Here is a 21,762-nt window from a genome sequence, read left to right as displayed (position 1 = left end):
AATTCTATAAGGGAAAAGTTGTTGTGTTGCAAGTAGCATTATATATATACATCATAATTATACATAATATACCATTCAGTACAGCATATTATAGGTACTGTTAAATGCTACTATAGCTATAAGACCCATAGTAGTCTTATTACCTATAGTATATAAGTTATTTTTTCCCTTGCTATCATAGTTAATAAGGTGTAATATGGGTTTTATTTGAAGCTTGTAAGAAATATGCAAAATACATACTTATATATGAATTGAAAAATTTCGACATTTTGTATCTGCGATTAGAGTAAATTAATAAAAGCACCATATTGAATAAAAAACTTTTAAAAATATGTTATGCGAGTAGTATTAAGTAAAATATTAGTAAAATATGTTTGGAATTAATATTATTGAGTTAATTGAATTAGTTGTCATAACAGTTAATATCGTCTTTAACTGTTAACGACGTATGATTTCTATAATATTAGGAATATTCGGATAAGTATACAATATTAGCAATGAAAGATATTTTAATCGGAGATATTAATATCTAGTTTAATGATTTGGTATTAATATAAATATTTCAAAGCTGTAAACAAAAGTGTATTCCCTTATATGATCAGGGTTTTATGAGGTTCGTATTTCACATACATTACTAAACACGGCTTCTTTAACCACAAAAGCTCAAGTTGTTTAAATCATTTTATATACATATGTACTTCTCGTATTTTAATTATTCAAATATTCGAAACAAATCAATCAGCAAATTATTTGAATTTATATATTTTTTTTATATATTTTAGCTTCCACCTATTTAGATAATCATGCCCAAATAATAATGAATTTCGTATCCATATAGACAAATTTAATGCTATTAACATAATTTTAATGATAATATTGTCATATACGTTTACTAAAACATTTATTTTAGGAATGCGTATATCAATAATCTTTTCAATAAATTAATCGATGACACATTTTAGCTAATAAAAACTTAAAGAATTCTTTAGTAAACCATATTTATCATTTAAATGTCTGAATCATAAGAATAAGCACATACATAATTCATTTGCGACCAAAGCGGTTTTAAAAATTTCAAAAATCAAATATTCTTAAATATTTGATTATACTTCAGAAATATTTTTAAAATTATTAAAAAGTATATGACATAATAAATGTGTAAATAAATTAATTTTGTATAGATCATCTGAAGGAGAAACGCGAATATTTTAATGTGCGAGAAAAACAAAAACCTTACACGTTTATAATGTACCCGAAAAACATTCTTCTTCTACTTATTCATATCTTAAAGGAAGAATAATTTTAATAAAAAAAATACAACCTGAATCATGTCACTTGTGTTTTTATTTATTAAGGTTTTACGGGCATCACAATAATTTCTTACTAATTGATCAGAATAGTGATGAAATTGATTTTCAGCTGAAGGGCGAACGGCTAAATTATAAATACCATATTCCGGACTATTAATAAAATTAATAAATCTACCTAACTATCTTTTAATCATTTTTATAGATAGTCAGGTAGATTGCAATTAATTGGGCAATACAAATTGTATTTAATTGGTTAGAACAAATTGTTGTTGGATAATTATTGCAATATAAATAATTAAAACTAAATCTTTTAAAATTCAATTTCAAAAATTTTAAAATGGTAATCTTATATAATCCTCTTGCGTCCCATAACTTAAATCCCACCGGCAGCTACTTATGAATAAGGGAATCTCTGCTTTATTTTGTGATTCATTCAAATCTTAATTACTATAACAAATTTCAATTTATGAAAAAATATTTTTTTTAAATTACTTAAAAGTTTATGATTGCTCATTAAAGCTTGAAAACTCATTAAATATTAAATAATTTCGAAAAACTAAAAATTATAATTCTATTTCATATTTGAAATTAAACAAGAAAATAATAAAATTTTCACTGTAACCAAATAAGCGATTTCTTATTTTATGGTAAAATCAAAAGTTTGAGCAAATTAAGAAATAAAGTACCCTACCTAAGTGTAATTTATGGTCTATAATTAAGAAAAACAAACCTTCACTTTTCTATCATTTCCTTTTTCCGATTTAAAAAACGAATCAAATTTGTAGTGTAAAAAAAAAAAACGTAAAATTCAAAAAAGTAAATTATTTTATTTTTAAGTATAAAAGAAAATTTCAACAAGTGAAAAACAAATACGTGTATGTGTGTATTGGGTGTAATTGTACGTAGCCGAAAATTATAATTTCATCATTGTAAGTATGCAGACAATTTGTTAAATAACTTAATTCTTATCTTTTAAATTTTATACAACTACCGAGTGTAATAAAACTTTCACTTAAATTGTTTACTTTTGTAAATTATTCGTAATTTGTAAAAATGTATTTTGAAACCATTAATAAATGAAAAAGAAATCAACCTGTAGAATTGAAATGAATAAATTATTTGATAAAAAGAATTTTGAAAAATTCATACAAGCTAAAAACATTATTCTCTGTTAAAATAAAAATAAATCCATTAGGAAATTAATATTTTAATTTTTTACAATTTAGTCTTGCTTTTATTGGATACACGGGTGTACATAGGATTTTTTAGCAAATAATAGCAAATCAATATATAGTTTACATCACATAATTTTGTTCTAGTCTTTGTATAATAGACCAATACCAGAGATTAACAAGAGCTAAACAGTATAGTTCGGCATTGCTTTAAATTACTTGTATTTGAAGAGTAACTTGTATACCTCACATAATATGGTATACTAATATCAAAAACTAACAGTTGCACTCCTTCGTTCTTTCTATAACTATATAAATCTAATATTAAATAATGTTTACTATACAGAGTGTCCGAGAATCAATGTTACTCCTGAAGGGTAATAGAATGCGTTTAGAGGCGAATACATCGTGACGTTTTGCTTTTTGGGCTCCTCTTTTCGAGTTTTGAGGCCTAAGAGTTTGAGTTTCGGAAAAACCGTCCAATCTTCATAAATTTATAGTGTAATTTATATACTGTACAGAATATTAATATTATAATATTCTTTTAGCAATTTGAACATTTTCTGTATAACAAAATGTTGTTATGAAAGTGGTCCTTTCTTGTAAATGTCATAGACGAGCATTCATTCAAATTCAAATTTTAATTTTCTCAAATATTTTTAATTTACAATTTGGTGACTTGCTGATGTTAATTGAATTTTATTAATTGAGGAACTGATTTAAGAGATACTCTCCCATTTCTTGTAACAAAACAGTGAAATAAACTTAATTGCTAATTATACGAATTGTATTAAATTTTAAAACTGCTCGTATCTCGTAATTTTAAATCGTAAAATTCAAAAAATTTAATAATAATAATAAATTATCGCAAATTACCAATTTTTTCAACGTATCGAATTGAAAAGGTCTATTAAATTTTCGAATTTAAATTTCATTTACTAATTTATTTTATTGTTATTTCAAAAATGCAATGTAGTAACATGTAAATAAAAATTAAGTCTTATTGAAAACACTTTTGTTGAAATAATAAAGACTTTCTAAATGTATAATTTATTTTGCTAAAAGATCACAATACATTAAAAATATTTTCAATATGCAATTCAGAAATATTAAATTTCTGGATATTTTTTTCATATATTTAAAAACAAGATGTAAGACGATAATAAGACATTGCGTAAAATTGTTAACTAAATTTTGTTACACTTTTGCATACAAAAATTCAAGCTGTAACTTTTCAAAAGTAACTTTAAAATTTTTAAGATTTATTTAAGACTTAATACTAAAAAATTCACAGTTTATGAGAGTTATCGAAATTGGAGGTAGATCAGGAGGAAAATGCAGTATAATATGCAATAATTGAAAATGCTATTATATAATACGCCTAAAGATATGCTAGAAAAACTCTATTTTTATTAATTATCAAAATGTTTTAGAATCATTTTTATTTGAAATCATTGGACAGTTAAAAGGGCCATTTTCCTGAAAAATTCAAAATATTGTTTAACTTTATTTAATAAATTAAAATATGAAGAATTTAAAGTAATTTTTTGATCTGCTTAGTTGATTTCATGGCAGCCGCTTGTAAAAAATTCAAATGAAAATTATTTTTATTTTATAGTAATGCAAAACAACATCTAAACAAGGTAATGTTTTGTTCTTTTATTTTTAAAACCTTAAATTCATTTTATGGCATTTGTTTTTCTTTTGGAAAATGAAAATGCCCAAAAGTTTAAAAATTATTTTTTGTAAATTTTGAGAGAACATTTTAGCCTAACCTAAACTTTAACTGAAAATTCGTAATTGGTTTTATAAAAGTATTAAAAAGTTTTTCTCTCATAAAAATTTAAAATTTCTCGGAAATTTCAATTTTCTTTTCAAATTATTTAGTTTTAACAGCATTTTCTTCACAAATCATTTATAAATAAAAAATTTGTGTGAATATGTATATGCGTGTACATCTGTTATTTCCAATTATATTATGTTTAATATGTACATAGTATATGTAAGTATATACATATAAACGTACACAATTATTTGATTTTTTTCGTCTTTAATATATTACACTTGAATAAATAAAAGTGTACATACATAAAATTTTGAAAAGCACTTAACTAAAGAAAAATAAAAAAGAAAAACAATTTCCGATTATTATGACTTCTTCTTCTTTTCAATTTTTTTATTATTAAACTGCACAATGTATGTTTGTATGTACAATCTACATAATTTCATGTAAAATATGTAAGTTTACTTATATTAAACATAATAATATGCAAAATAATAAAAGTAGTAATAAAAAAAACAGGTATTCCAACTAAAATGACAGTAGAATAATGTTATGTTAGTAAAAAATAAAATAATATTTTCTCTTACATTTTTTTTTTCATTATAGAATTAATAACAAGTAATAATAATTTTTGTTAAATGATATTTTACAAGGGATTTATTGTCATTTTGTATAATGTAAAGTATATAATGATATTTTTATTATAATATGTAACAAAATAATAAAAAAAAATTTTCATTTAATTGAATATAATAAAATTTCACTTAACATATTGTTAAAACAAACAAGAAAAATGAGAACTGGTTAGAAATGAAAAATTAGAAATTGCTTCTATCTACACAAAGGTTGCGGTGACTAAAATACTAGAAATTAAAAAAAATTGTGGTAAAATAAAAAAAAAAAAATTAATTTAGTTTTCTTTTTAGTTTTTCATATGTATGTAAACAGATTCTAAAAAAATCATTAAAAAATTAATAAAACATAGTTGCGATATAACAGAGTTAGAATATTGTATAGTTGACGAGAAAATTGTTGAGGAGAAAAAATTGATGTAGTTATTTTATTAAAACAATGCTACAAATTCCGTATATAAACAATAGAGTTCAGGTGATAGCGGAAAAATCGGAATAAGAGCTTCAATTATTTTTTAGTTGTTGGAATTGATTATGTTGGAATTAATATGGAGTCGATTATGGAGTATGAAATTAAAAATTTAGATGGTCAACCAAAATCATAATTGTAATCATATAATTGTAATTTAAAAGAATTGTAATTTAAAAGAAGAAAAAAACCCCTGGAGTCATGATCAACGCGACCACGAATTTCTGGTTTATGAATCTCTTAAGAAATCTAAAATCAAATAAACTTACTGTAACCAAATAGAGAGTATTAGCCAAAAGAAATTAATAAATATCACAATTTTAATAAATAATTTTTCAATAACTTTTTATACAGCTATAAAAATTAATTCACTTATTACTGTAGAAATTAAAAGTTTATGCAAAATGTAAACATAAAATTTAATTTTTAATGTTAATCAAAATTCTTTCAATAATAAATATTATAGTATATTATAGACTTATTATAGACTTTACTATTAATAATCAAAAGGTTACTTTAAGGTTTATGTTTATTAACAACTATATGGACAAAAAAATGACAACTAATTTAAAAATATAAAAATTTAGAAAGTATAAAAATTCTTAAAAGTTCTATTGAATATTGATATTGAATCAATTGTACTTATGGCAATGAAGTTCTTACTTAAAACTAAATTTAAATTTTAATTTTTATCAAACAGAGTAAATTGATTGTTTAAAAAATTTCTTCTCGTCCCGTTCGAAAACCAAAGTCGATTCGAATAAAATTTTTGGGAAATAGCTAAAATTTGTTAATGGCAATTTTCAGATTATTAAAATTCACTTCATTATAAATAAAAAATTTATGATTATGTTAAAAAAAATATTTCTAATGTAAAATTTAAACAAGTTTTAAGCTACAAATTGCAACAGTAAACTGCACTTTCAAATATATCCACTATAATTTCTTAATTTTAATTTTAAATAATTTAGAATTATCTTTCTGAGATTCTATTTTAAGAACCGCGAAATCAAATCAGAAATAAAACTTTATTAATTACGATATATTACTAATTAAGATTTATTTTTGGAATAGCCTATAAAATCAAATAAAAATTATTTTATGGACTAAATATTTATACTACTGATGATATTAATAGTCAAGAGAAATAAAAAAGAGCTCTTAATTTTCTTAAAGAAACAAAAATGTCATGTTTTCAATAAATCCTCTTGAATTCTACGATTGTTCTTTATTATTATAAATATAAAATGTGAATCTATATGGTAAAAATATTAAAAGGAAAATGGAAATTATTATTAAAATGAAAAAAATATACAATAAAATTTCATAAATTTTTCAATTCAGTTATTTATAGAAAATTCCTTTTTTTTTAATATTATATAAGTACTTAAATACATAGTGTATTTTCACTTTATATTTTCCTTATAGTTACAAAAATAGAATATAAAATAATATAAAATATTTATATACATATACAAAATTATAAACCGCATATATATTTTGTATAACAATTAAAGAATTTAATGATTGATTTTTATTAAACTAAATTACTATTTTTATTTTATGATATAAGAGACGAAATTTTTGTATATCCATCAAATATTTATAATTTAATTCAGCATAATCTAAAAATAGAGAAAAATAAATATTATGTACAAATGTATATTATGTTCCATAGTACCACAATGTTATATTTTGTATAAAGCAGCTTTTTAGTATAGCATAGTTAAAATTACAATATATGTATATAGTATCAACCTACCTACTTATAGTTGTTTTACTACGTTTAGTAATTCGAAAACAATAATAAAAATTCAAAGTTTGAAAACCATAAAATAAATTATGTATATACATATATGTACATAATATAATAATAACAACCCAAAGTCTAATAGTCTAGTCTAGACTTTTACATGAGGCATCAAAATAATCTGCTTACGATTGACTTATTATACGATATTTTTGTAAATGAGAACAAAAAAGATAACCATTATTTGTTTTTTTTTTTCATACTTTTTATTTTTTTGCTATTTTTCTTATAAGTGTGTAAACATATTGTATAGATTTTGGGCCTATTTATGTAAGAGTATATCGCGACTCTATTATACTATATTATATTTTTACTACCTATATTTCTTTGTCGAACATGATTTACAAAATTTTCTCGACTATAAAAATTAGACAAAAACAAATTGAATAAATATACAAAACAGTCAAATCAAATTAAAGCAACAACAAAAAATAACCATAAATATTGAAAACTGGTAAAAAAAAAAATACTAGTTATGAATGAAAATATGTTGGTAAATTTTTTTTTTTATTCTTTTCTTATTATTATAATTTTTCTTTTTTTATTTTTCACTTAGTTTCACTACTAATATTCACTATAATATTTCGAGCTTCCGAAAGAAATAAAAAGAAAATATTTTTTTTTTTTGTTTTTATTTCAATTTTCTATAATTTTTTTTTTTGTTTTTTACAAAAAAAAAATTTTCTTCTCGGGCTTCTAACACATTGGAATTACAAATTGTGACTAAATACCAAACCAACTATCAGCAGTAGCGGATTAAAGAATAAAACTAAAAAAACCAAAAAAAAAAAAAAATAATAAAAGGAAAAAAAACTTGTTATAAAAAAAAAACTATAGAAAAATGATATAAAACAAGCAATAAAATAAGACAAAATAACAGAAAAAGCGAAAAATGTCAGTTATTTTTTTTTCTATATTATTTTTACCTATATTTTTTATTTATAAATATTGTCTATCTTTTATTAAGTAACATAGATACGGTTGATATGTTCATATAGCATTCAGTTTAATCAGTTGTATTATGTTAAGTGTAGATAAATTCAATGTTACCGTAAAAAAATATTTTGTTATAGTTGTACTAAATTTGCTATTATTAATGGGTTTGTTCAACATTTTTAATGTTCAAATGCAAAAAGAAATTTTTTTTGAAATCGCATTTCTTCCGAGTGACCACTAAAATTGATATAGTTTGAATCTTGAGTCCCTCCAGTTCCCAAAAAAATCGAGCGTCATTTATCTTCTCTCTTACTTAATCATCGATTCAAGTTTTTTTCTCATCCTAAATTTATGCAATAAATATTTCGGTATGTTAAGAAAAGTAATTTGAAAAATTAGTATTTAGTTTTTTTTTTTAAAAAAACTATTTTCATTTGTTCAAGAAAAAAGTGCTATTTTGCAAACCATTGATTTGACCCAACTTTATTACCACAACCTTTTCATTTATCTTCCTAATTTTTTATTCAGATTACAACTCCTAAAGATTGAAAAATGCCAAAATTAAAAATTATGTTTTCTATTCCAAAAATTTAAGAACAAATTCCTGATTGTTGCAGCATATTTTTTAATTTCAATTTAAAACTAAACAAGTACATATGTTTCGACTAATTGCCAAATATCCACATTGATTTATTATTTAAATTTTTAACATAATTTAACTAAAATTTCATAACATACAAATCAATTTAAATTTTTGTTGTATATACGGATTCTGTATGAATAAAGTGTCAAATTGTTGTTAATAAAATTTATTTACCTAAAAACTGAACTGACGGCAACACTGATTGAATAACGTTTTATATACATTAATTTTTGTTACATATTTTCTTCTTTAATTTTATTTTTTTTTTTGCTTTCATTTAGAAATTCTGTTCATAGTTTATATAACTGTACACATAAAAATACATGTGCAATTTAATTTACATATACGTAAAGTAGATGTAGATATTTTGTAATTACAGAAGCTTAAATTATATTTAATTATATTTGCCCAAAATACATACACACATATTTATTAATAATATTTTATTTAATACAATTTAACTAATAGATTATTAAAATTAATTTTAATTAAAAATGAAATTGTTTTTTTTTTTACCTACGTTTATGGGATTATCTTAAGTAGTTTTGTGTATGCAGAGTTAAAGGGGATATTAACTTTAATACCCTAAATTCCTTTGCAATGAAGTAAAATAATTAAACAACATATAGAAATATAGAATACTAGATCTTATAGAAATAATACTAGAATAATAGAATACGGGGCCATACAATAACAGTTTTCTTTATCTATACCACACCTGTAATTCTTATCCTTGCTGAATCTAGAGATATTGAATTTAATAAATATTAGTGATTGATAAGTAGGTGAAAATGAAAAGCAGCTTAACTGCGAAAAAAAAATTCGAATTAAATAGAAATAAAATTATAGTAAGATGAATTTGCCTAAGTTATACGTATATGAGGTCAGAACACATTTTACGATTTAAAAAAAAATATGAAATTTTCGATGGGCGTAGAATATGTATTGGCATAATGCCGTCGAATATTTTCTCATAACAGAATACTGCGATCACAGAATTCATACAGTACTCTGCGTATAACGTATCGTATAGTAACAGAGAATATGTAAAGCCGTGTTATCTTCCTCTTACTAATCTAATACTATTAAATTGATTGTAAATGTAGAATTTTTTTTTCTAACAATAATCACAATTAGGAACTTTCACATTTTGTAGAATGATTTTAAATAAATATGCACCTATATAGTACATTTTTTGTAGCATGATAGTTTTTACGGAAACAATTTGAATAAAGCATTGCAATTTTTGTAAAAAAATTGCAATACTTTATTCATATTTAATAAATGTTTGTATATAAAGACGCCAATTTAAACACATTAAAATAATTTTTTTTTTCATACTATAAATTCAATAAACAGAGCACAGCAGGATTTTTTATGTGAAAGAAATTTTATAAGACCCCTGCTTCTCTTTTTTTGTTCATTAATGATGAATGAATGTGAATGTATGTAATAAAAAAGTTAAATTGGAATTATCTGTAGAAAATGAACTTACATACATATACGCGTTCTGTACAATATATAAACATGTATGTATGTACAAATATACTACTTAAAAATAATTTATGAAATATTTTATTTTAATATTTCGCCGCTACTGTTATTAATGAGTAGAGAAATGTAAATGTGCAAGATGTTGACAAAATAAATAGTTCAAAAATCTAAATGCATTTAAATAACAGAATATGCTATAGAAATTTATATTTCCAGTTTGTGTTTATGTATACACACTGTTCTCATTATTACAATTGAAAATAAGTTGATTATAGTGTTAAAACTTTATCATTATATAAACTGTTTTAACACGAGATCACAAACAAAAATGAGATGAATTGGGTGTCTATATGAGAACAATAGAATATTTTTTAAATATACTTTACATTTAATTATAAGTTTTGTGTAAATGTAATGAGTAAAGCAGGAACGTGACTTTTTCAAAAGTACTGTATTCTAAATTTCATTTACCTCTTTCTTAATATTTTTACATGAAAATTGCATTCTGAATTTAATTATTTAACATAAAAAATAATATGATTAAAAAACTTAAAAGTAATTTTGCAGCTTTTCGTTGTATTTATGCAGAAAAATGGTGAGTTATATAACATTATGCACATTTTAGATCTTTTATTTACTTTATGAAGTTTAATTACATCAAAAATTACTTGAATTGAATGTAAATATGTATATATACATATGCAGGGTGAACCTGTAACGTGGTAATTTCTCGAGGGCAGAAAGGTGGGAAGAGATTATATCCCGTTACAGGATTACCCAGTAAATAGAAAGCAAAACCTATATCCTAGCCAAAGAAGGTCTATCAAGATTTGCATACAAAATAAATTGCAGCTACACAACTACAGGCTTCATACAAAAAAAAATCGGTACCTCTTCTGTAGGCTTCATAGAATTCCACAGAAGAGGTTTATAGCAAAAAAATATAATTATTATAGCGGTTAGTTCCACAAAGCAAGGATTAAATTAAATTAATTTTTTTCTTAAATTAAAACAAAATATCACCACTTTTTTAATATACAAAGATTTTAACTAATTTACCATTGAAGATATAGAATCCCTTTCATTATTTTGTACAATGAGCCTAATTTATATATCTACTCTTAATCAACAAAAAAAAATACGAAAAAACAAATTCAATGACAAAAATTCTTACATGATCTCATTTAATTTTTATTGTTATTGTAACGATAACATTTTTAATAACATTATTGATGAAAATTAGTTCCTTGTATGTAATAAAAATTGTTATCCTTGAATAGATTAACGATAAACATTAAATATAAAATTTCTATTTGATATTTGTTTTTTTTTGTTAATTATATTAATAAAATCAAGTGAATATAAAATTAAAGGTATACGCGAAATATAAATTATATGTAAAAAGTAAAAAAAAAGAGAGAAAAAAGTTCGAAATATCCAAAAATTTCAATGCAAAACGAAAAGTGGCTTCTTTCTCTAACGAAATATGTAAAATTAAACCTATAATAACAGGCTCTGTAAGATAAAAGTGATATTGAAAGGAATAATTCTTATACAATTATATTATCAAGAAATTTATCAAAACAAGTACAACAAATACAAATGAGATTAAGTGTAGAAGTTGTTAAAATAATATTCTAATTCACAAATTCAATTCTATTTACAATTATCCTATTCGTTCAGACATAAAATTCATCACTTATCTTTACAAAACAGCAAATAAGTACTCAGACTCCTCAAACAACAAATTATGAATGTAGAGCTGATGAACAAATTAATTTTAGTACGTAAAATTTTTAAATCGCAATTTCTTTTAAACAATGTGCTTAATTTCAATTGTTCATGTTTCATTGCCTTTTTCCTCTTTTGTATTATGGTATATATAGTAATAAAAAGTTATGACGCAAAGCACATAATAATAGTTATAATAAACGTAAAAATTCAAATATGTATAATTGTATTACCTATTTATATGGTTTAAATGTATTCATATACATATGTAAGTGAGGATTAACAGGATATAAGAAAATTTACAAATAAATTATAATAAAGGTAAAAAATGTCAAATGTATTTATTGAAATTTTTATGCTAATTTTGATCTAAATATTTATGAATTCCTTGATTCCATATACAACAACCATAGTTTATTTTACAAGATAAAAAAGCAGTTCACATATGAACATAGTATAAATATTTATATATGTATGTATGTGCGTATAAATAACGTTATGTACTTTGAAGTCGTATAATAATAGGCACCGATATCGTCATTTTTGTGTGTTTTAAAAAGAATATGTGAAAAACGTGCATACATAAAATATTTTTATTTTTTTTTGCATAAATTTTGTTAACAATCATACACATAAGTGTATCTTTTGATATACATACGAGTACATATTACATGCATGTATATATATTTTATACATTATATTTGTCACAATATCCTGTTATTGTCTCATTTATCCTTTATTATGCGATAAAATGTAGGTGCATTTTTTCTTTGCTCTTTGTTTTATTTGAAAATGATTTCAAGTGAATATTTTGAAAATAATGTTTGAACTTTTTTTCGTTTGAAATCCTATCACTTTTATAAGTACATAGCGATATAGGATTTTTGACAAATTATTCATGTGTTATAAATTCATATTTAAATATTTGCATATATTGCACAATATTAGTAATTCATGAAAAACACTTTAAAATTATTACAATAGTTAAAATTCCAATGAGGAAATAAAAATGTTTTTGTTCTATTTTTTTTGTGTGGCATGAATAACAAAATATTATTGATACAATTAATTTTTAATATTCTAATCAATTCAGAGTTTTTGTTCAATTGGTTTTTGGTTAGAGAATTTAGATAAAAAAAGTTTCAAAAGAATTTTAATGAAAAAAATTATGAAAAAATTTTGTACGTATATTTTTGGATTTTAATAATTTTGTATTTGTCTGGCTTGAAAAATAGATGCAAATACGCTTTTACACATTATATAATGACCTAGTTCATGTTTTGAACACCATTGTCCAGTCATTTAGAACTGTCCAAGCTGAAATCGAAAGCCAACTGTTCCACTTGTTTAAAAAATGTGAGATAGCGACTTTTTGAATTTAATCTCCACTAAATTCTATGTACTAAATTAGATCTAAAGTAATGTTTTTTTTGTTTAAGTCAAATTATTCCAAGTTTTTTTTATCAAAAACATACATCAGCATCGCAACGCAAAAATTTTTAAAATTTTTACTTTGTTCATCTCTAACTTCAACAATTCGAAAAATTTAGATGTTTTCGAACTTCTCGTTAATGTAAGAATAACACTTAAACACTGTTTTCGTTACAGAATCATTTGATTTTGATTATAGCTGGTACAATTTTTATTACACCTATAATTATCATGAGTTGAATTTTCATAATGGTAATATTTATTGAGGGTATAGAGATTTAGGTCGGAAGCCTATATATTAATTTATCGTTATAATCATTAATTGCCATCGTATATAGATATACAATCAATTATTATTAATTCTACTTTATTTTTTTAACTGTTGTAATTTATTTTCTATTTTAAAAAATTGATTATGTTTGCGCTGTTATTAATTGAGTGCTACATAAAATTGTTATATAACTATTATAATGTAACCCCAAAATATATTTTCTAAAAATACAATATTCTAAAACATTTTGTGTCAAATTTAGATTTCTATACAAAACGATCTATGTAAAAATAATATTATCAAATTAATTTTATATTTAATTTCGTATATATAAATAGTATTTTTTATGACTTTGAGCTGTTTATATTAATAGATTTACAATACAGTTTACAGCCTGAAAAATCATACATTGAAGATTATTTAAATATTTTAAAATGAATTTAAAGCAAACTAAGCAGTGAATAAATTTATACTATATAGATTATGTACAAGTAGTGTTTGCATCTTATACTACCGTATATTTATAATACCGTATTACAAATACCAAAATATTTTATACTAAACCTTATCAACTTAAAATAGAATAGCGCTCTAGATATGATTGTAAAAACAATATGACTTTATTCAAAAAAATTAATCAAAAATCAAAATAGATCATCAACTTAAAAGCTCAATTTTGAAATTAAAAAAAAAAACTATGTATATCGTATATCCTTTATAAAAAAAAGTACTTAAAAAATTATAAATAAAACTTTTAAATAATTTTTCTATATAAAACTCGTAACATAAGAAAAATAATAGAAGTAAAATTTAAAAGAATTTGAAAATTATAAATTTTTTTATTTCTTTTATAATTTTGCGGTATTTAAATGCATCAAATGCATTCTATGTATATTTTCGTAATAAAATTTTTATATACAATTAAAGTTTAACTGAGGTCAAAATCCTATAAATACAATGATGCAACATATGATAATGTTCGTGTTTTACGGTAATTACATAGTTTTAGTATAACAAGCATAAGGATAATAATTTTCACATAAACAAAATGGAAAAAGAAAATAATAAGTAGAACCATTCTATAAATAAAAATTTTAAAAGGTTTTGAGTTCTAAAAAAGTTGAAAAAAAAAAAACAAAATAAATATCGCGAAAATTATTTAATGTTGGTGTAATAAAATCACGATATTATTAACTTATAGTTGTTTTGAAAAATGAAACTTATTACAAAAAAAAATTAAAAAGAATTTAATAAGAAAAGTATTTAATAAGAAATTTGGATTAAATTTCTTACTGTGACATCTTCAATTATTTTAGTTTATTTTTGAAAGAAATTAAATATTAAATTGATTTTTTATTTTCATTACACATAAACAATTGAATTCATGCTTTTTAAAATTAATTATTTAAATTTGTATTTAAGCAAAAGTAGCTTTAAATTAAGAATAAGTAGAGTAGATAGGATAATTATCTTAAATTTATAGCATATTTATAGGCGAAATGTTAAATTTATAATATTTTCAGCAATAATTTTGTATGCCAGAATTTTAATTTTGCATGCACTAATGCTCAGCGCATTAGTGACCTACTTGCAAAAATGACATTTCAAGTAAATTGAGATTGAATTTTCAATATTTAATTTTTAAGAAAACTTTAAAAGTTAAAAACAAAATTATGTCAAAATAGAGTGAAAAGAGGAATAAACTAAGTATTTTGAAAATATAGAACAATTGTTTAGGCCATTACAGCTCTATTGAACATAATAACTCCCTTCTGGAAAAATTTTGAATAAGTCCCTAATGCGCTGAGCGGCTCAATTACACTGACAAAATTCTAGTTTCTGTAAGAGCTTTCCGTTTTTAAATTCACAACATATTTCATTTGTTTAGTCCAAAAACTGGAGAGAGAATTAACTTTGTTATATATCTTAGGAACTAATCGGTCCTAATTAATAATAATAATTCTGCTTATAAAATTCAAAATCAAATAAATATTGGCTATCATTAATATTTAATTTTAATTTACGTTAATTTAAAGTGGAAGTCCTTTCAATTAGTATTTTTTTTTAATGAAAATTTAAATTCATTCATGAAAATTATAATTTTAGAAGGATCAAAACCTTAATCATTTTTTAATGTTAATATAAATTGGACTAATAAAATATTTATGTTTCAATTAAAAATGAGACGATTATAAAATTTAATCATTAAAGGTATTGTAAATATGTATAGCATATATACATCATGCATTTATGTATGTATTTATAGCGAAATTTCTTGTATTTAACAACATATTTTAAGTAATCAAAAAAATTAATTTAGGTATCGGTGGGTCAAAGAGGCTCTTGTCGTCATTTATCGCTGTAATAGATACTTTTATTTCTGTTTGGGAATCAATTATAAGGTTCTTTAATTATGATTTTTGAACATTCATATATGCATATGTAAAAAGATGAGAGGATCTTAATTCTATAGTGTTTGTTTTTACAAAACGGAGCAAGTCAACAATATATTTCTAAAAAAAAAATTAATAGCGTTAATTAAAGTTAGTACACACGCACATTGGAAAAAATTTTACATAAAATTTTTCAGGAAAATAAATAAAAAGTACATTTTAAATTCAATTTAAAATGAAAATGAAATATTTTTGAATTTTTATTTTGAAATGAAAAATTTCGATATTCTGTTAAATTGATTTTTTTTTTTGTATTTCGATTTTCATTTTTCCTTTTATTTTACTGCCTGAGTAGAAAAATTTAAGCTCAATTTAAAGACAGTACGTATTTTTGAAAAACATTTTTTTCATACAAAAATTTTCTCCAATAAAAAAATTATGGAAAAATATTTTTCTGGAATGTTGCAGAGTATTTTCCCTTATTACACAATTAAGTGTACAGATCTGAACAAAAACAAAATGTTTTTCCAGATTTTTCGAACGAAAAAAAAGCGAATGGATAATGTGAGAAAAATATTATTCAAATGGGAAAAAAGTTGCATAAAAAAACTGGTACAATTGTGCATTACTTTTTCTTCGCTATTTTTCTGATAGTTTTCGGTAGAATTTTTCACGAACTGTATACTCGTACTACCCTTAATAAGCATTTTATAGCCTAATTTTATAACTCATTTTGGTCACATACACTAACGCAAATGTCAAATAAATCAAAAAAATTTTACGAAAAAAAAATTACTAAAGTTCTTTGAAAAAAATGAAATAAAAATTTTGTAAATATTTTAACATTTTTAACTTATGGCTCACCAATTTCAAATTTACGCTCAATAAAATCACTGCCTATATAAAAACAAAAGTATATAAAACCATAATATTGTAACGTAATGAATTAATTTTAATTAGCTTTATAAATAAAATTGTTCATGACCTACTTATTAATGCAAAAAATAATAAAAAACAAACAAAGAAATAAACGATTAATTAAAATTTTACAGAACTATAACTACTTACACATGCACATATATTTATGCTATTTAAAAATATTTCTGTACCCAGTTTTACATGCAATACACTTTACTCTCCTTTAATATGTACCTTATATTACATATACATATATATAGATATAATTTTCTCTATTAAAGATTCAAGTTATAGATAAGAATAACCCAATTCATATTAAAATAACTAGAAACCCTTTATAGTGCACACTCGATTTAAAATGCAGTTACACGAAGTTTACATAAATGAAGCAAGGAAAATAAAATTAAAGATTTTTACACAGACTTGAAATTATGATCGTGTAACTATAAAAATTTTAATAGGCATAACTTGATTCAATTAAAAATTAAATAAATTCACATAAACACAATGTGTATGAATCGCATAAATATATTTGATTATAGAATAGGTACGTGTATTACGTATACTATTACTACCGTCAATAGTAATATAGTAGTAATATTTGAACATAGTATAAACTTCATTATACCCTATGTTGAATGTTATTATTAATTAAAAAGAAAATATTGGAAATACTAATTTGCATTTGGTTTCTGTATAAAATCACGCACTAAATTACTTTTTAATTGAGAATGAACAAACTATTATATAACTAACACACATATCTGCACATAGATATTAAAAGTATCTGCCTACATTAACTTACATGAATACAACAACATTTACATAAAAATTACAGAAAATAATGTGAATAACGGTTATAATTTCCTTATTATTATTTAAACATGCTACTTTATGAAGAGGTTAATACAACATATTGTATGCATATATATATAAAACTTTTAAATTAATTAATTATTTATTCAAGTTTGAGTCAAAAATGAACTCTTTCCTTATTAAGAATTCCCATTTTGTTTTCCAAAAAAAAAAAAAAAATAATAATAATAATAAAGTCAAGAGAATTATAAAAGGGAAAAAAATAAAATTTAAAGGAACTGAATTAATTATACATGTCATGTACACCATGTACATTATATAAATATGTGTGTATGTAAAAATGTATTCCTATATGTACAGGCAATATGTACACATAATGGAATACATTGCATTCAATTCATGCTGAAATCATCTAAGGACTTTCAAATATTCACGTCACGACATTATAGAAATTCTCTAGAATATATATGTACATATTTGTATGTATATAGATACGTATGTATATATATGCATATAAAATTAAATATAATAGGGAAAATTTTGAATATATTATTTTAAAAAAGTAATACATTATGACTTTAATTTTACTTTCATAATATTTGGCTGCATTTAAGTGATTCTGTATAGTCCTACATAAATATGTGTTTTAGATACATATATGTACATACATACATACATCAATTTAATATATTTTTCAAGAATTTAAAAATTATATGTTTGCTTAATTACATGCATTATAAAGTGAGACAACCCCAAGTCTTGCATATTTAAATTTGTTTTAATAATTTAAACGCAAAATAAGTTTACAATGTTAAACACAAAATAAGTTTACATTTAAAAATTACAGTACAACTTCTTTATTTGACCAAATTTTTCTATGTATATGAAATCGGAAAAAAATTCGATAGAATCTTGCATGTATTCGTAAGATATTCTGCAAACTAGTAGACTCCGGCATTAGTAGAATTTAGGAAACTTAGCGAAAAGGTAGCAAAAATATAGCAAATGTAACTAAAATTTTTAGGACGTAGTTTCCATTATTTTTTCTTTATGAGAGTTCAAATAATCCATCATGTCTAATCCCCTATGTTGTTTTGCAAAGATATACGCTTAGAATTTCCATTTAGTTCTATAAATGTATAAAATTTTCTTATAACACTTTCCATTCTAACATTAATAACACTCCTTCTATTTATACTTTCTTTTATGCTCCAACTTTGCTAATCATTAAAAAGCATTAATATAAAAATAAATTAAGCAATTTAGTATTTAGGCAAGATTAGTAGTACCCTTATAGGTTTGTTAACTACCTAACTTACAATAACTATTCTTCGACGATTCTTTTGAGGGAGTTATACTCTTATAACCGTACTGATTTTACTGAATCGATTTTTAAATTCTTACGATTGTGTACGTGTGCCACAATTTTAACAAAATGAAAAATATTTTTGTACCAGAAAAAATTAGTTCCTTTAGCTGGTTGAGTTGGGCAATTCAATAATTTATTTTTTTATACCAGTCTCTATTCTTGTTCTGATCGTAAAAAATTTTAAAATGAAAGACTTATAGTTTACCTGAACATGACTTATTTTTTAAACTAAAAAATATTTTCAATAAGGTGGAAAAAGTTTTTTTTTGAATCGATGTTGTCGTGCTATGTACAATATGCACATACATATGTAAAAGAATATAATAGTAGTTTTAAACCATTATACTTATAGGTACTATGATATTATTTGATAACCCTTTTTTGTTATGGTGTCAATAAAATGGTTGGTTGATGGAAATTTTAACAAATTCTCTTTTGTTTTGTCTTACAATTTTATTTTTTACTTGTTTTTTTTTGTGGTTTAATGTTATATAACGTCTATCTAGATTCTAGACCCAGTCTAATAGCACATTAAAAAAAATATTTAGAATCATGCAAAATTCGTAAAAAACAAAGGAATGAAAATTTTTCTGTGACAATCATCTAATTCAGAGTGTATAGCCACTAGGTAGCTTGTATTGGTTATAGTGACATTTTATGTATAACACTTATATAACCAAACTTAAATACATTTTAATTTTTATTTGACTATATAAGTATAACATCACCAGTACATATATGCGAATGTACGTATAGACAAATTTTTATATGAAATTTGCGACTGAAGATTTAGAAAATATAAAGAAGGTTGACAATTATTCCATTTTAACACCTCAAATTTATTCTAAAATGCTGTTGAGGGGGAATAAAATTACTTTTTAATATAAAACAGATTCTTCAATTTTAAAATGGATAAAACATTCAATATATGTATACATGTACGTATTTCGACCACGGTGGTGATAAGAAATTTATTTTTTGTTATTTAGAAATTTGAATCTGGGCCTTTACAATTTTTTTATATTGAACAATTTGTTTGAAAGCAAATAATTTCATCATGTCAGAATATATTAATTAAATTCAAACATTTTAATTAAAAGTTGATCTTATACTAGTTTGATTGCTTATTTGTATTTCATAGATTTATATTCAAGCGCGCACACTTGCAACTGTATGATTGCATGAAATTAGCAATTAAACAATTTATAATTATTTACAAACTGATTGCAATTTTTAGTTGACGCATTCGACTTGAATTGACGCGATAGTTTTGTTGCTTTTATGTGCGCAAAACAATTTTACAATCAAACGGACATACAATTTTTAATTTTGCAACTGTTTGATTGCTTATTTCAGTTCCATACCGTATGATCGCATGCTTAAGTGTGCGCGCAATTAATGTTACATGTTTTCTATAGCCCTAAATCGATTTTTACACTATTACAAATCGTTCACGAACTTTGTTTGATTTGATACGAAAAGCACAGCTCAGCTAATGCAATCAAACAAAATTTTATAAACAATGTTTGATGTCAGTGTTTTTACTCCGTTCGCCAAATCTCATATTTTATAATTGTTGCATATTTTATATTGTTTTTCCGATTAATTTGATAAATATCCGAATATTTTCCACATTTCAGAAATTATATGTCACTATTGCATGATTCAATGAAACGGTAACTTTAAATGATACTTTCTTGGTTACGTCATATGTAGTAATTAACATTTCTATTTTATTAATAGTTTAATATTTGACATATTTCTTAACTCAGTATTAATAATGAAAATTTGATCCTTTCATATTTGATTCTTTAAATTTTTCAAATTAAAGTTTTTTATTGCTTGAATAACCCTATATTTATTTATAAAATATGAAAACAAAATTTGTTTTTCGATTTTTTTAAACTATAGTAAAAAAAACTTTGTTGAATCTTTCACTACCCCCATATTTTTTTATTTCGAAACTTAATAAAGATGGTGTTCATAACAAAATTTTGTGCAAATTAATAAAGTCTGCAAAAAGTCCTTTTTTTGTCATTTAAATTAGTTTGATTTTTACTTTTAATTTGATTTTTTTTTTATGGTATTTGTTTTTGATGTTTTTATCATGTTTCGCATTGTTATTAATTTAAATTTTTATGAAATTTATTTTGTCTATAAAATGACAAAATCAAAAATTTGTAAGGTGTCAAAAGGAAAGATCTGTAGATAAAACTCTAATGATAAAAATATTGCATTTTTAAAAATAAGTAAGCATTGGAAAAAAAGGAGTGAAAAATGTCAAATAAAGATGTGAAATGTGCAGGTGTATATGAAAAATAATTTAATTTTTTTTTTAGCTATATTTTATTAACGAAGTATGAGAGGTGATTATTGCGCTTATATAGACATTAAATGCGGTTAGAAAAAAAATCTATTAAATTAATGAAAAGGAAAAGTCGCTTTTGTTTTTCCTTTTTGCACAAAATAAAAAAAAGGCATAAAAAAATTTTCATTAAAGAGAAAATTAATGCAAAACAAAAACAATGTGACAAAAAATGGCATAATGAGTTTTGGTTTGAAAATTTAAGAACCTAAAACACGA

At 22.8% G+C, this 21,762-nt stretch overlaps 1 protein-coding gene across 6 annotated transcripts in view; it reads right to left on the bottom strand.

Moving 5' to 3' along the window:
- Window positions 1-21,762, bottom strand: part of LOC129605821 (probable beta-tubulin polyglutamylase) — a 66,441-nt gene that overhangs the window by 24,740 nt on the left and 19,939 nt on the right. Inside the window, exon 1 of one of the 6 annotated variants that reach the window (XM_055515795.1) lies at window positions 7,647-7,670. The exons of 2 other annotated variants lie outside the window; for them this stretch is intronic. Coding sequence is in view for 1 of the 4 variants with exons in the window: in XM_055515786.1 (XP_055371761.1) it covers window positions 7,129-7,220 (92 nt within the window). In the remaining 3 variants the exon portion in view is untranslated. Of the gene's footprint in view, window positions 1-7,128; window positions 7,435-7,493; window positions 7,518-7,612; window positions 7,671-21,762 lie in introns of those variants that run through there. 3 more of the 6 variants (XM_055515788.1, XM_055515792.1, XM_055515786.1) reach the window with 3 other exon arrangements.

This window comes from Condylostylus longicornis, unplaced genomic scaffold (assembly GCF_029603195.1).
Source record: "Condylostylus longicornis isolate FDR11 unplaced genomic scaffold, ASM2960319v2 ptg000015l, whole genome shotgun sequence".
Classification (NCBI taxonomy): domain Eukaryota; kingdom Metazoa; phylum Arthropoda; class Insecta; order Diptera; family Dolichopodidae; genus Condylostylus; species Condylostylus longicornis.
Note: the sequence above shows the minus strand (reverse complement) of the source record. Positions and strands in the feature narration are given on the sequence as shown.